A 16,167-nucleotide genomic window follows, 5' to 3' on the forward strand; every position below is an offset into this window, starting at 1 on the left:
TATCTCAGGCTGCAAAAATCGGGCACCTGTTAACTATGTGGATATGAGCGGTTCTGAACTTGGTCTGTGGGTCCCAGATCCCTTTGAAGGGGTGAAGCCTACAGCCCCTCTTCAGAATCATTTTTGGGGCCTACATCCATATTCGGATTTCCAATTTCCCCATTCTGTTCCATTTCCAATTCTAAATTTCCATCAAAGTTAGTAAAAATAGAGTTTGTTTTCCCATTCGAGTTCACAGACCTCCTGAAATCTATCCATACACCCTTGGAGGATCCTTGGATCCCACATTAAGAACCTCCTATCTAGAAAGGCACAATTGAGAAGCCAGAGTCATATACCTAAAGTTCAACATCCTTTACAAAATATTAAAACAAGGCCCCATCCTATGAACACAAACTCCCAAATATCCCTGAGAACTCAAAAACTCAGCTGTCTCTGAGCCTGAGCGTTATCCCGAGCAGAGCTTTTGCCCACTGTCCCCCAGACATAGCACTGACCAGCAAAAATTTAGGAACTGGAGCAGCCAGGTGGCACAATGGATAGAGCACTGGCCCTGGAGTCAGGAGGTCCTGAGTTCAAATCCAGCCTCAGACACTTGACATTAGCTGTATGAACCTGGGCAAGTCACTTAACCCTCATTGCCTTGTAAAAAATAATAGTAATTTAGGAAACGCTTTTCTAATAGGTGTCCCAGTATTGAAAATTCAGAGGCACCACATTATGTGGAAGGAAGGGCTCTCAAAATACAAACACCTGCTGGAAGAACTCTAGACTGAGTGAGAATGGAATGAAATACATGCTCATCCATCCCCTTCATCCTTTCTGCGGCTAGAGCCATCCTGAGCATGCTTTTAGTGAGCTGACTGAAGATGAGCTTACATCTCACTCTTTTTATTCAATTACACAAAGCAATCATTTTAACCACCTGGGCAATAATCCAGAAAACATTCAATCTAAGAGAGCAATAATCAGAAAGCAACTTGTCCCCGGACCATTTCTAACTGAACTCCATCTACTCTAAGAGGAAAAGAATGAGAATAATTTGGTACCGAATGGGCTGGTACATTAGATTAAAGTTTCAAGTCTCCAAAAAAACTCAATTTAATCATTCTTTCCTGCAAAAAAAAAAAAAGATAACTGGTTGATCCGAATTTAATGCGTACTTTTCACAGGTAAGTGAGAGACGTAGCTTTTATTTTTGGAAGGCACACAGCTGTGCATTTTAACATAGGGTCTGATTAACTTTGAACTACATTAGGAAATGGAATGGTCATCGGGTTCTATACCAACAAGAATTTCAAAAGTCTTTTTCAAAGCCATTGGGAGGTGAGCCAATGTCCAAAGGGTCAATCACAGCTATTAAGAACTATTTCTGACGTGGTTACTGGATATTTCAATCAAAGTACATAAAAAAAAAAACAACCCAACCCACTGAGAAAAAAAGAAGTAAGCATTTTATATACTTTTCTCCAAACAATTACTTTAACAAAACAAGCCCATGAATTTGCAAACACTTAATTACTTTTAGTTATAAATTCAAGTTGTTAGGGGCTGCTTAAGCAGAAATAAATTAGACTGAGTCAGAGGTCAATAAGAAGGAGGGGATTGTCCGTTCTGCAGCTGGTACCACCTTCCCCTTCCTGTTTATTCAATCTGGGTGGGAAGGAATGAATTTTCTTGCTTTTTCAATTCTCAAATGATTTCTCAATTTAGAGTGAATTGATTCAGAGAATGAAAATGTGCTTTCTGGCATCCACAGAGGAAGTGACTGCTACCAAACCCTAGTTTCTCATTTCAATGCTCTCTGATGAATCCAGGTGCTTGAGAAAATTCCACCCAATAGTTTGACGTGAGTGATTTTCTTAAACCCTCATCAGCCAACATACAATTCTGCAATGGCTCATTCATACCCCTGAAATTTAATTGAGTTTGTGTGATTGATTCTGTGGCATTATGAAGGGATGATTGCTTGGTGCCCGCGTCACAGCCAGCTTTTCAACACTCGAGGACTGATGTTAGTGCCAAGCACTTTCTTTATTGGAAAGAAAATAAGCTGGAAATGAATCTCAATAGACCCTACAGGATGGGGTGAGTCCTTGGAATTTTGATATCTCACATGGTAAAACTTCACGTGCATTTGTTTTAACAACAGAAAGTACAAGTTTAATTTTTTAAATCCAATTGAAAAGATTTTATATATTTTAATTTATTTTATTATGTTTTACTCATGTCTTTTGTTTTTAATGTAACAGTCATTTCTGGGAATAATCTCCTTTTCCTTCATGAAATTGAACCCTCCTTTGTAAGAAATGATAAGTGAAGCAAAAATACCTAATATAGTCATTGTGCCTGAAACTGTATACAACATTCTTCCCTGGTGATCTCTGCCAAGAGGAGGGATTTATGTTTCATTATCTGTTCTCTAGGACCATTATTGGATTATAGGGTAACCAATTTAGAGATAGAAAGACCAACTTGTTTTTACAGATGAAGAAAATAAGGCCCTCAAAAGTTAAGTGACTTGTAGCTAATGGAAGGGCTGAAATTTTTTGAACCAAGATCTTTTCTCTGTCTCCAAATCTAGCACTATTTCCTATTGATTGGAGTTCAATTCTTTTATTGGTTTAAAAAAAAGATATTTATTTTTCTTTACTCTTTTGAGGAGGGATAAACTGATAGACCGTCCACATTCTTTGCTGGTATCCAAGCAACGTCAATGGAATTGGAAGAAGGTTCCCAGGACATTGACTAAATCTCCTGGGGTGACTTGATAAGAGGATGTAGAGAACCACACAGAATCTGAAGGCACTGGTGGACTTCAATCTTCTTGTAAGAGAAAATGTCCATGTGGTTGAGATGAGAGACCCACTGGAGTATTTTAAAGCCAAATATCAAATAACTATTTTTACACTATAATTTAAGTCAATTAGTGGAATTGCTCATTAAATCAATTCCATAACATGGAATACAAGGGCCTTTTTTAATTATAGAATTTCTGGGTTGGAAGAGACCACTTTAATCCGACTGATACTCGAAAAACCATTCCCATTATAACATGGCCAACAAAGGGTTTATCCATACCCCGTCCTACAAGAGGCTTATTCAGATCCCACCCATTCCCAGCTGCTCATGCCCCTTCCCCAAAATCACCTTTTATTTACTTCGAAAACACTTACGTGGATACATGCTGTTTGTGTTATCTCCTCCTACAGAGTATAAGCTTCTTGAGGGCAAGGACTCCATAATGCTTATCTTTGTATCTCGTGAGTCACAGTTCATATAGCACTGGCCTCAAAGACTTAGTTCAGCTCCTACCTCTGACCCATCCTGGAGGGGTGACCCTGGGCAAGTCACTTAACCTTTTAGTGGTATAGGCTATCTACCTGCCTTAGTAGAAGGAGCATCTTAAATGAATGAAATCATAGGGCCAGTTCGTATCCTTATCCCTATTCCCAGTGTTCAGCATATAGTAATCAATCAATAAACATTTATTAAGCACCTACTATGTGCCAGGCAGCGTGCTAAGCACTAGGGATACAAAAAGAAGCAAAAGATAGCTCCTGCCCTCAAGGACCTTACAGTGTAATAGGAGAGACAACATGCAAACAAATATATACAAAGCAAACTATACTTGGGATAAATAGGAAATAATTAACAGAGGGAAGGTGCTGGAATTAAGAGGGGTTGGGAAAGGCTTCCTGTAGGAAGTTTAGTTGGGACTTAAAGGAGGACGGGGAGGTCAGTGGTCAGAGCAGAGAAGGGAAATCATTCCAGGCATGGGGACAGCCAGAGAGAATGCCTGGAGCCGAGAGAGGGAGTATTTTGTGCCTGGAATAGCCAGGAGGCCAGTGTCACTGGATGGAAGAGTACATGTTGGGGAGTAAGTTATAAGAAGACTGGAAAGTTAAGGGAAGCAAGGTTATGAAGGGCTTTGAATCTCAAACAAGAATTTTGTATTTGCTCCTGAAGGTAATAGGGAGCCTCTGGAATCTGTTGGGGGTGGGGTGGGGCGGGTTGACGTGGTTGGATCTGCTCTTTAGGAAAATCACTTGAGTGACTCGATGAAGGGCCGATTGGAGCTTACTAATTGATGTTGACCTCTGATGAGAAGGAGTCTATCAAGATGACCTCTGGATGAAGCCCATCCCCCTTTTGGACAGTTCTCATTGGGAGGAATTTCTTTTTTTTTTTTTTTTTTTTTTGCTTTTTGGTGAAGCAGTTGGGGTTAAGTGACTTGCCCAGGGTCACACAACTAGTAAGTGTCAAGTGTCTGAGGCTGGATTTGAACTCAGGTCCTCCTGACTCCAAGGCCAGAGCTCTATCCACTGCACCACCTAGCTGCCCTGAGGAATTTCTTCTTGTCAGCAAGCTTAAGTCTGTCTAGTTGCTGTTCTCCCTTATTCCCACAGCTACTAGAGCTCTGCCCTTTGGGGCCGAATGGAACAAGGCTAATCCTTCCACACCATAGCCCTTCAAATACTTAAAGACAGTTATCATGCCCCCCTGAATATTCTGTTCTCCACACGAAACATCCCTGGTTGCTTCAATCAATAGTCACAGCATGCATTGACTTGGTGTCCTTCCATATACTTGCTGCCCCATTTTACAGATAAGGAAACTTGGGAAGTAGATGCTATTACTGTCATCATCCTCATTTTACAGATGAGGAAACTGAGGCAGGCAGAAGTGCTCTGCCCAGGGTCACACATCTAGGCAGTGTCTGAGACAGAATTTGAACTATCAGTCTGTCCTGACTCCAGGCCAGTCCTCTATCCACTGAGGAAAGAAGGATTATCACCTCCTTATTCCTGGGCTCTCATCCCACGTGCCAAACAGGCCTAGGATTGCAAGGAGGATTCCAGGAGCTGCAGTGTCAACCCTGCTGCTTTCCTGCTATTATTATAAAGTCCATGACCTTACAGGGCTATTAATGACCACATGGTCCATTGACATCCAACAGCCATCATAATGGCTGTCAGCGCAGCAAAATCTTCAGATGAGGAAATTCTGAAGGTTAGCTGTCCTTTCAAGTAAGCATCTTCCACCAGTGCACTGACCCAATTACTATTCTGCTAAACTTGCTGGGTATGGAAATGTGGGCGTTGATAATGCTCTTCAGACATATTACGACTTAATTCAGCTTGGTAAGTAATTAAGAAGAGTACAAGTTCAGCTCTGCTGAAACCAATAGAATGGAATGGTCAGCAGAGCCCAGTTCAGTGAGTCTGCTCCCTTGGTATCCGGCAAAGTAGAGAAAATGGCACTGCCCCCTCCCTTGGCCTTTGCCACTTTTCCCAAGATTCAACTTTACCTTCAGCAAAGTGCTATAATTCTAGATTATGAAGTCACTCATTGCTCAAATTTGTCAGCTCAAACCTTTGGTACTGAAAATTCCATTTAGTTCAAAAGATTCAAGCCTAGTGAGCAGAATCTAATCAATTAATTAGTTTGGAAATCAATTCATTTTTCTCAGCCTCAGTTTCCCTTCCTGTAAAATGAAGATAATAACATCTTCCTTCCAGGGTTGTCATAACAGTCAAATGAGATATTTGTAAAGCACCCAGCACATGACAGGTACTTAAAAAACCTTTCTTCTTTCCTTTCCTCCTCCTCTTCTTTTTCTTTCTTTCCTTCCTCCCCTCCCTCATTCTCTCCTTCCTTTCTTCTGTCTTTCCTTTGCTTCTTTCTTCTTTCTGTTATGTTTGAAAATTAAACTGAGAGATAATGGCCTGAACATGATCAAATTAGGCTAGCAGTAACCAATAAATTTGGTCAATGGCCTCTCCCAATGACCAAAGACCGACGTAGGGCCCACCAGCCTTCAAATAGTTTTGGGGAGTACAGAGTTGGGTAGGTGGAGAAGACATCAGAATTGATTGAAGTGGGAGTGGGGACAACATGATTGGCTATTTTAAAGAAATCAGGCTAGCACACCCATGTGGAGCTAGTGACCATGCCTCTCTGACAATTAAGGAATGTTAATTGTTTTGTGGGACCCATCAGCATCTTACAGACATTGTTAATAGACTTGAGTTAGCAGACTCCCTGATGCCTAGAAGGGTTTATTAGGGAGCTAAGACCCTCCTTAATTGTATAAGGACAGGTAAGGGTGGACAATATACTTTTTTGAAGATGATAACAAATTGACCTGTAACTTTAAACTAACTCAGAGGAAAAGCTGACTCAATTATACAATCAGTACAGTATAAAACTAGTTGAACTCATGCAAGTAGAAACTAGAGGTAATAATAATTTTGATATTTTCCCTTGTCTTCATCCTTCCTTTTCTTCCTTCTTTCCTTCTTCCTTCCTGCTTTCCTTCCTTCCTTTCCTTCTTTATTCCTCCTGTCCTTCCTCCCTCCTCCCTTCCTTCCTTCCTTTTCTTCTTCCTTCCTCCCTTCCTCCCTCCTGTCCTTCCTTTCTTTCCTTTTTCATTCCTCCTGTCCTTCCTTCCTCTCTCCCTTACTTCCTTTTCTTCTTCTCTTCCTTCCCAAAAATTATCTGTATATTCACACAAAAGGGTTACAAATGGGGCAGAGGCCAAGAAAAAGACCATGACCTTGCCATCTGGCCATGGCTTTGTACTCTAACTTTTTCACTTTCCACTTTTCTGGGGAGATGGAAAGTAACAAAGATCTCTTAATCATCAAATCCAAAGCTTTTTCTCAGGCCTCATTCTTGACCTCTTCGGCAGCCTGAGAAACAGTTAAACATCTTCTCTTCCTGGTTGTTCTCTCCTCTCTAGGTTTTCTGGATACTCCATTCTCCTGATTCTTCATCCATATCACACTCACTAACCTTGGGTATCTTCCAGACCTTCAGTCCTGGGCCCTATCCCTTTTTGCTCAGTACTAAATACTATCTTGCTTGGTGATCTCAGGAGCTACTATGGGTTCAATGATCATGTGTATTCAGATGATTCCCAGATCTATATATCCACCCCTAGTAAGTCAACCTTTCAGTCAATAAACATTTATCAAACACCTACTATGTGCCAGCCATTATGCTAAACATTGAGGATACAAAGCAAAAGATGGTCCTTGCCCTCCATGAGTTTACAGTCTAATGGAGGAGACAATGAGCAAACAAATATGAACAAATCCACTGTGTACAGGATAAATTGGAAATCAAGAGAGGGAAAGCATTAGCATCACGGGAAATGAGGGAAGGTATCTTATAGACATGTCAATGTCCTTTAGGTATTTCCTTTAAGTTCTTCATAGCTTGACTCCTTCCTGTCTTTCTAGGTGCCCCAGTGGATAAAGTGTTGGAGTCAGAAAAACCCAAGTTCAAATCCTTTCTCAGACACTTCCTAACTGTGTGACCCTGGGCAAGTCACTTAACCTGTTTGCCTCAGTTTCCTCATCTGTAAATGGGGATAATAATAGCACCTACCTCCCAGGGTTGGTGTGAGGATCAAATGAGATATTTGTAAAGCATTTTCAAACCTTGAAACTATATATAAATGCTAGTTATTCTTATTGTTATTGTTATACTTTTCTCCCCTCCACATACTCCAGGTTTCCCCAGCTTCCTTCAAGACTCAGGTCAAATCTCACCTTCTACAGGAGAGATTCCCTTGTTTCTCCCTGCCCCTCCCCTTATCAGATTACCTTCTACCTTCTCTGTATGTATATTGTATGTATGTACTTATTTACAGATTGTCTCGAATATAAGCTCCTTGAGGGCAAAGACTAAAGACTGGGACAGAGGGCCCAAGGTCAGGAAGACTAGGAAGAAAAGTCCAAAGAACATAGAGGGCATTAGTTAGTTGGAAGGACCTTGCTTATTTGTTTCAAAGAGCTAAGGTCACCCTCTAGGGATGCCAGATGTTTCTGAACGGAGGGTGTCATTTTGCTAGTCTCTGGGGAGGGTCTGTGCTTTTTTTTTTTTCCCTAAAAGAGCTGAGAAAAGCCTATGAGGTTTATACTGAAAGAACATCATAGCACCTGCTCTCCCACTGATGAGAGACTGCCAAGGATTTCAACTGAGCCAGAAGCTGGCAAGGGAGTGTCCGAGGAGCAGCACATCTGGCTAAGCAGTGTCCAGCAGGGACTCAGAGACTCTAAGATCAGCGGGGAGCAGAGAGAGAGTAAAGGCAAGAGTTGCCTTTCCAAGTGTGCTCCTTGAAGCACCCAAATGTGCACATTAGCCCTGTTTCCCCTCTGCCTGTACCCTTCGTCATGTGTATCCTGGCTACACATGTTCTCTATACGTGTGCCCTTCATGTGTTTTCCTCCTATGTCCATCCTTCCCAACAATGTGTGTATTTGTGGGAGACCGGACCCCAGGTTTATGGGGGGAAATGTTTTGTGGCTACTTTTCTTAACTTCTTACTGTACCACTTCATAAAATGCTTTTGCTTAGAATGAATTGTTCCCTCTGGCTGACTGTTAAAGGTAAACAATATTGGTGGGGGCTTGTGAGCTATGGTTTTGGAAGACACGGACCCACAGAGTACCCTGAACCTGCAGTAACAATTCCCTGGGGGACTTGCCAGCAAATTGTTGGGGAATGCCTTCAGGTACCACATGCATGAAACAAGTAGACCTAGAGTACTGGTGACCCGTTAAAAGTAATATTCTAGAACGTAAATCAATTCCAATTATTTGTAAATGAGGCTTTATTTTGTTATCTTGAATAAGTATACTTTTGCTACTCTAAAACAAAGGAGGATCATAATTTAAGCAATAAACCACAACTTCCAGCACCTAGTTATCAGGTACATTGTGCTGGATGAACAATAAATAAAGAAAAACAGAATAAGATATGTACCTATGTGTATATATGCATGTGTGTGTATGTATATACATATATGTATACATGCAAATGGGTATGTATTTTATGTACCTATATGCATTTAGGTATGTTTTATATACTATATGTATATAGGTATATATTATGTAGTTATGTATTACTATCATATGTTAATATACATATGATATAAATATATGTCTATTCAATGTTTCTAAAATGTTTTCTGTGAGATAGGGAGACTGCTTGTAGTTGAATATGTGATTTCACTGATACAGAGAATGCCCAGGAAAGCTACTCCCTTCACCAGTGCAGATCTCTGCCTGAATTGTAACTTTATGGTTTTAGTGCCCAGGGTCACATGGTCAGTAAGTGGCACAGGTGGGACCTGAACCCAGGTCTATCACTTGAGGTCAGTTCTCCGTAAGGTAGGCATGGTGAGTATTATTATTCCCGATTTACAGATCGGGAAACTGAGGCTGTTCAAGGTAAAGTCTCACTGCTAGTAAAGGTATCAAGACCAGGATCTGAACTCATTTGCTTGCTGCCTCCCTGTCTAGGGCTCTTCCCACTACGTCACCAAAAATGGTCCCCGTTATCAGACCACTCTCCTACAAGCCGGTGACACGGACTGAACGAAAACGAGGAGGCTGCATTTAATAGTCTATCAATACGGCTAGAGAGCGAACGGCCTTTTCAACGTGCCATGTGGCCTTGAAATGAAACACAGCACCATCAGAAGGTTCTGTCCGTATGCTTTATTGGAAGGGAGACACACAAACGCTTACATCATACAGGACAACAACATTCACAAATCAGGGAAATCACTGCCCCATATGAATTGCAACTTTATTCCAGCAGCTGCACACGACAGGAGCGGGCGGGATTCTCTCAGCAGGAGGAGAAAGTCTTCCAGAAGAAATTCTTGCAGGGGGTTTTATCCCGAGGCGGGGCTTGGTTGGAAAGAGCCCTCCCGTCTCGCTTGGAGAACTCCGTCTCCTCGCCCCCGGCCAGAGGCATCTCCCCGCCGCGGGAGGTCCAGTCGTATAAGGAGAAAAGGAAAGTCAGGAGGTCGCTCGTCTTTCCTTCGGCCACTTCCTGCAGGGGCTTTTTGAAAAGAAGCAAGCGGCGATTACGGGGTGGCAGAAGAAAGAAAGTCAGTCATCTAACTCATTGAGGGATAACCCTCAGTAGTGCATGGGAAGGAAGCCAGCCGTGAAGTCGGGACTGGAGTCCAGTCCTGCCTCCGACAAATATTGGCTGTGTGACCTGTCACTGCCCCCAAGAAACTCCCTGAGGCTCTGAATTGCTAGCTGCTGGTCTCCATAGGTGGAGGGAGTTTCCAAACTGGAAGGTCCCGACCCTGTGGCTATCTCAGTTCTAGTCTAAAATAAAAGAACCCTAACTCAGCCTGAGAAAACCACAACTCCCCACTTAGGGAAAGATGCTGTGGAACAGAAAGGCTTAGTTTATCAGACACTGAAAATGGTTACCGTTTTAAATTGCTCCTTTGATGATGAAATCAAGAAAAGAAACTGCTCTGTTTAAACCTGCAGGGATTCTTAATCTGAACTTGTTTTTAAAAGATTTTGATAACTGTAGTTCAATAGAATTCATTTCCCTGGTAATCCTTTGTATTTTATTTTAGGCATTAAGCATTATTCTGAGGAGGGGTCCATATGTTTCACTGGACTAGCCAAAGGGATCCAGGACACACACACAAAAAGGTTAAGAACATCTGGGAAGTTCTAGAGGGAAGGAAAAAAATTATAATTCTCACAACACAGCAGGAATTTCCTCTGCCCCCTTACTTTTTGAAGTCCCTAATCAGAATACATATTGGGGGTAAGGAAAAAGGAGGGAAAATTGAATACTTAAGTGACACTCACAATTGTTCTCTGATTCAGTGAACATGAAAACTTGCTCTGAATGGAAGCTTTAATAAACACATTGCAATAAATACTATGTCCTGTGCATATCATGAATGGTGGGGACCTTAACAGACATGAGAATACAAGAGAATACAAGAGAAAAACACTTTTAAGGAATGAATGTGGGAGAATCTTCAGCTGGAGAAGATGAATTACTGAATACAATGTAAGGAAAAGCTTCCTAAAAATTAGAAATATCCAAAGTGGGATGAGCCGGCTAGGAAGGTATCCTGGAAATCTGCAATTAGAGGCTGCATGACCCCTTATAGGGATATTGCCGTTGGAATTCTTGGTCAGATCTGGGCTGAATTATATGTTCTCTGAGGACCCTTCCTATTCAGAGATTCTGATTTTTTAAAAAAATTAACCTTCTATGGTCCTTACTGATTATGATGGTTTCAGTTCCCAACATTCTATTCTAGCTTTTTTCCAGATTCCCTGCGAAAGTCTATTCGCTGCCAGGCAGCAAAGGACGCTGGAATGATAAATGGGCAGCCTGAACACTGTCTGTGATTTTAGAGAAAAATCCATTTTTAATGGCCAAGTTTATGTACTCTCTCTTGGAAGTTTTTCAAAAAGGAAAAATAGGGGGAAAAATGAAAAATAAATCACCTTGTAAATTTTAAGATTCTCAATGGGGAATTTAATGATGTCAATTTCCACCAGAGAGAACATTTACTCTATAAATTAACATTTCCAAAGCATGTGTGTGATTCATCCACACAGCAGCAGCTGAGAATAGACTGGGCTACTCTCACTGAACATTTTGGAGCCCCACAGAGAGGTTTCAGCAGGTGGCTGCTCTTGAGTTTTTCAACAGGGAGATTAAACTTAAAGACTTGTCCTGTTTAAGGTTGGTAAGCTAGGGAAGGGAGGGGGGGTGGCTCACATGATTAATGAATCCCAGGAGCCCAGAACTGTAAGATCCCTCAGCTACCATCTACTTCAGCCTATATCTGACCAATCACATCTACAACATCCCCAACAAGTGATCATTCACCTTTTGCTTGAAGACCTCCACTGGACAGGGAGCTCATTACGCTCAAGGCAGCCCATTTCTCTTTCGGCTAGCTCTCATCAGGAAGTTTTTCCTCTGTAACAAGGAGTTGTCAGAATTGTTCAGAGGAAGAAGCTGCCCTCAGGATCTTCTGCAGACCCCCCCCCCCCCACCCAACTTTGATGTGTAACTCAAGCAGAGGTCTTTGCCTAGGCGTCTGTCACAGAAGTCACATAGGGTATTCCAGGACACTGCCCCCTCTGGGTGTTGAGCACTAGGAAGGCTGGACACTGGAGTCCCCTTGGCAGGAGGGGAAGTGGAGAAATGACCAGCTTCTTCAACCCTCCAAGGAAAGAACAGGATTCTCATAGTAAAAAAAACAAACAAAACAAAACAAACAAAAAAAAACCACAGAATCGGCCATCTGGATGGGGAATTGTAGAGGATCCTAGCTATCTGGACAGGACCTCAGAAGTCATTTAGAATCTAGATTCGTTCGGGACCACCCCCCCTCACTGTACTGATGAGGAAACAGGCCCAGAGACATGTGGGGAGTTACACAAGGTGAAAGTAGGAAAGTCAGGGATGGGGATGCTGGTGAAACCAGAGTGGTGGTCAAATCAATCCAAGGGAATTAAAAGAAAAAAGAAAGGGAGGGGGGGCTTTACAAAGTTCTCAAAGCCACAGGGAGGAGCAGCTTCCTGTTTGCCTTTACTTACCTTACTGCCTTTCATGGCGAGGCCATCTTCCAGGGGAAGGGCTGCCGTGGCCATAGCCCAGGAGACCAGAAGTAGAAAGCAAAGAGACCCTGGGAGCTTCCAGCTGCCCAGTGGCTGATGCATCTTTGTGAGTTCCTGCCGCTGCTGCTGCTGCTGCTGCTAACGACTTCACTCAGCCGCTCCAGAAGGAATGTCTTTGCTTTTGAGGGAGGGGTGGGCTGTTTTTTAACTGTAAGCTCAACCTCCAGCTGGTTTGTTTTATTGTCGTTTTTTTTCTCTCTCAAATACTCCCCCCCACTTTTTCTTGCTCAAAGAGTGACGCAGAAAGAGAGGGAGTAATTAGAGGCCCCCAAATGCTTGTTTGGTGAGGTTGAATCTTGGATTAAAGTCCCCAGGAAGCCTGCCTCCTTTGCTTGCCCTGGGTTTTCTGATGGGGTGGGAGTGGGGGGTCCAGGGGAGGGTGTCCCTTTGGGGAATTGAGTTCCTGACCCTCCCAACTGCTCATGACCTCTCTATTGCCCCCTTTTCTGATCACCGTCCACTTCTTCTGTCTTTATCTTGTATGTTCATAGTTGTCTATATGTGATCTCCCCTGTGACAACAGAAGCTTCTTGAGGGCAAGGACTGTTAGAATTTTTTTTTGTCTTTCCATTTCCCTCTCCCATCACTGCCCAAACACACACCTAGCACCTAGCTTAATAAATGGTTGTGGATTGATTAAAAAAAAACAAAATTATTTCCTCACCTGTCTATTCTAGTCATTGGAGGAGGAAAGCTTGAGTACAAAATAAAGTGGCTTAACATAAACTTAGCCTTGAATTAGAGAACCACGTCTGAATTCTTAAAGGAAAAGTTAAATGAGTTACAGGAGGAAATAGCCTATAAAACTATACTAGTGGGGAACCTCAACCTCCCCCTCTGAGAACTAAATAAATCTAACCGTAAAATAAATAAGAAAGGAGTCAAGGAGAGGAACAGAATCTTAGAAAAGGAAACAAGGAATCAAGTCAGAACTTTGGGTTGGGGGATAACCATGTTCTGGGTGCAGCAGATATAGGTAGGATGGGGATAGAAGATTGAACTTGGAGGCAGCAAGACCTCTGTAGTTCTTATCTTCCTCCCCCATACTAGTTGTGTGACCGTGGATGAAAAGTCATTTCATGTCTCATCATGAGCCTCAGTTTACTCATCTGTAAAATGGGGACAATACCTCTAGAGTAACCATCTGACAGGGTTGTTGTGAAGCTCCAATAAGGTACTGCATGTACATAATTTAAATAATTCATATATCATATATATTATACATTTATAATGTATATTGTAAAGGGCTGCATGTAAAGGGCTTTGCCACCTTGAAAGATCGATGTCAATTGTTTTGTTATTATTATTAACAGAAGGAAGGAAAGCTGGTGACGGGTATAGAGAACGAACTAGGAAGAAAACAGGGAGTTTACATCCAGTGTCACCTGTGAGACCTTGAGCAAGTCACAACCTTTCTGGGCCTCAGTTTCCTCATCTGTAAAATAAGTGCTTCTGACGAGCTGATCACTTCCAGCTCTAGTTCCGTGATCATTTGGGGCGGGTGTGGGGGGAGAAGGGGGAAGAAGGTGTCAAGTGTCAAATACAGATCAGTTCAAGGAGGATCAAGCCATTGGGTTGAGCCATTAAGAAGTCATTAGTGACCTTGATGAGAGGAGCTGCAGTAGAGGGGTGAGGAAAGAAGCCGGACATGACTTATTCAGGCCTCCGCTGGCCCCATCAGGGAAGTCAGACAAGGATCTCTAGTAGGAAGAAGGCCGAAAAAAAGCTTTGCTAGATGACACGTAAGGACCCTTCTAGCTGTGGGATTTTATGGTTCTGCAAAGTGAATAATCTTCCCCCAATTAACCTTTTTAGTAAATCTGGATTTTGATAGATCAGGTTTGCTCTGTCCCAGCAGCTCCCCTTCTGCCTGTAGAATAAAAGCCTCATTGCCACAGCTCCACTTAATGTGGGTAATTAGAAATGAGCGTGGCTGATTTATGGAAAGCCTCTTCAGCAATTGCCGTAATTAGGAAAACTATAGATATGTATTATTTTAAGTATATTTTATTGAAGCCTTTTGTCTTTATAGCATAGATTATTTCCGTCCCCTTCTGAGGCTGAACTCTTCTTTAAAACAAAGAAAAATAATAAGCAAAGACATCCGATTCATTGACTGGGTCTGAAAATGTATACAATGCTCTGTCCTAAGAGTCCCCCACCTCTCTGTCATGAAAGAGGAGGTTTGTTTCATAAGATACCTATATGTTCAATGCTTATTATACTGGACAAGCTGTGTGAAATGGGGCCACGGTTATTCAAAGATATCTTTGAAATTTTTAAGCTGGGCATAGTGGCACGTCTGTAACCCCTGAGGCTGGACGATTGAGTCTGAGCTTCGGTGGGCTATAAGCCAATTGGGTGTCCACACTAAGTCTGGCAGCAATATGGGGATCCTAAGGGGTTAACTGACCCAGGTCAGAAATGGAGCAGGTCAAAGCTCCCATGCTGATCAGTATTGGGTTCTGCCTATGAATGACCAATGCACCTGCAGCCTGGATGAGATAGAGAGACTCAGTCGTAGAAAAAAAAGCATTTTAGTACAGTTGGTATTTGGAATAGGGGCATGTGGGGTGTTCAGGAGGACTAGCACCTCTGGTGTGAGGACTACTGAGTGCTTTTCAGGGTTACTCATCCACCTCTGGTGTCCACCTGATTCACCTAACTCTTACCTGCGGTTCCCAGAAGCTCCAAGAAGCATGTTCAGCAGCCACACCCCAATAAGCCATCTGGGCAGACAGGCTAAACCAGGTTGAGGGTAACCAACGGGCCTTAGACCCATTAGTGAGTTAGGGGGATGTCTACCCCACACATGGAGAATAGTCAGATGAGAACAATTTGTTCCAACAGTCATGAAGGCAGCTGAAACAGTTGCTGGGAGTGCTTAGAGCTCGGTCAGACATTGAAGATGCCATGGTCATCCACTGCATCCCAGGCCATCAACAGTTGTCCTGACTTTTTTCTTGTCATTGGACTTCGATGACTCAAGAAGAGAGAGTGAAGCTGATGACTTCTGCATAACTCAGCCTCACCTGAATCCAGTTGATGTGTGAGACATCACCTTGTGATATCATTGGCCCTCTTTGAAAATGAAGGACAAACAACTTTGGAATAAATTGTCCTTTGTCCTTTGACCCAGGCTACCTCTAAGCAGGTTCAAGGCAGGCCAAGTTCCAATAGGTACCAAAACATCCCTAGCAACCCTTCACATGGTAGCAAAGAACTGGGAACAAAATGGGAGCCAATTGATTAGAGAAAGGCTGAAGAAAGTGGGACATGTGAAGTGGAATGTCATTGTTCAGTAAGAAACTATGACTCTAGGGAACTCAGAGCTATGTGGGAAGGTTTGTATAAACTGATGCAGAACCAAAAAAATGATATTCATAATGATTTTGGGGGTAGGGGCTGTCATGATATCCTGACTTGTGACTTGACTGGAATAGGGAACCCCAGGTCAAGAAACTCCACACAGATGAGCAACTGTTCTGCTCCTTATAGTCACAGAGGGTCGGCATTGACAGGTTAAGTGACTTGCTGTGGGTCACCTAGCCAGCATGTGTCACAGGTAGGGAGAGCAAGCTTAAACCCAGGTCTTTGTAGCTCTGAGGCTAGGGCTCGATCTCTCTCTCTCTCTCTCTCTCTCTCTCTCTCTCTCTCTCTCTCTCTCTCTCTCTCTCTCTCTCCA

At 42.6% G+C, this 16,167-nt stretch overlaps 1 protein-coding gene across 2 annotated transcripts; it reads right to left on the reverse strand.

Moving 5' to 3' along the window:
- Positions 1-9,618: 9,618 nt before the first annotated feature.
- On the reverse strand, positions 9,619-12,524 carry CORT (cortistatin). Of its 2 annotated transcripts, none has more exons than XM_027844036.1 (2): positions 12,402-12,524; positions 9,619-9,861 (listed from the first exon to the last, which is right to left on the reverse strand). In XM_027844036.1, exons 1-2 carry the CDS (start codon positions 12,522-12,524, stop codon positions 9,646-9,648), a joined length of 339 nt encoding a protein of 112 aa, XP_027699837.1. In that variant the 3' UTR covers positions 9,619-9,645. The 2 variants fall into 2 exon arrangements, 1 of the variants encoding a protein (XP_027699837.1); XR_003567504.1 differs by lacking the exon at positions 12,402-12,524 and adding an exon at positions 11,686-11,775 and having other exon boundaries at positions 9,782-9,861.
- Positions 12,525-16,167: the final 3,643 nt, after the last annotated feature.

This window comes from Vombatus ursinus, unplaced genomic scaffold (genome assembly GCF_900497805.2).
Source record: "Vombatus ursinus unplaced genomic scaffold, bare-nosed wombat genome assembly UNPS02014932.1, whole genome shotgun sequence".
NCBI lineage: Eukaryota > Metazoa > Chordata > Mammalia > Diprotodontia > Vombatidae > Vombatus > Vombatus ursinus.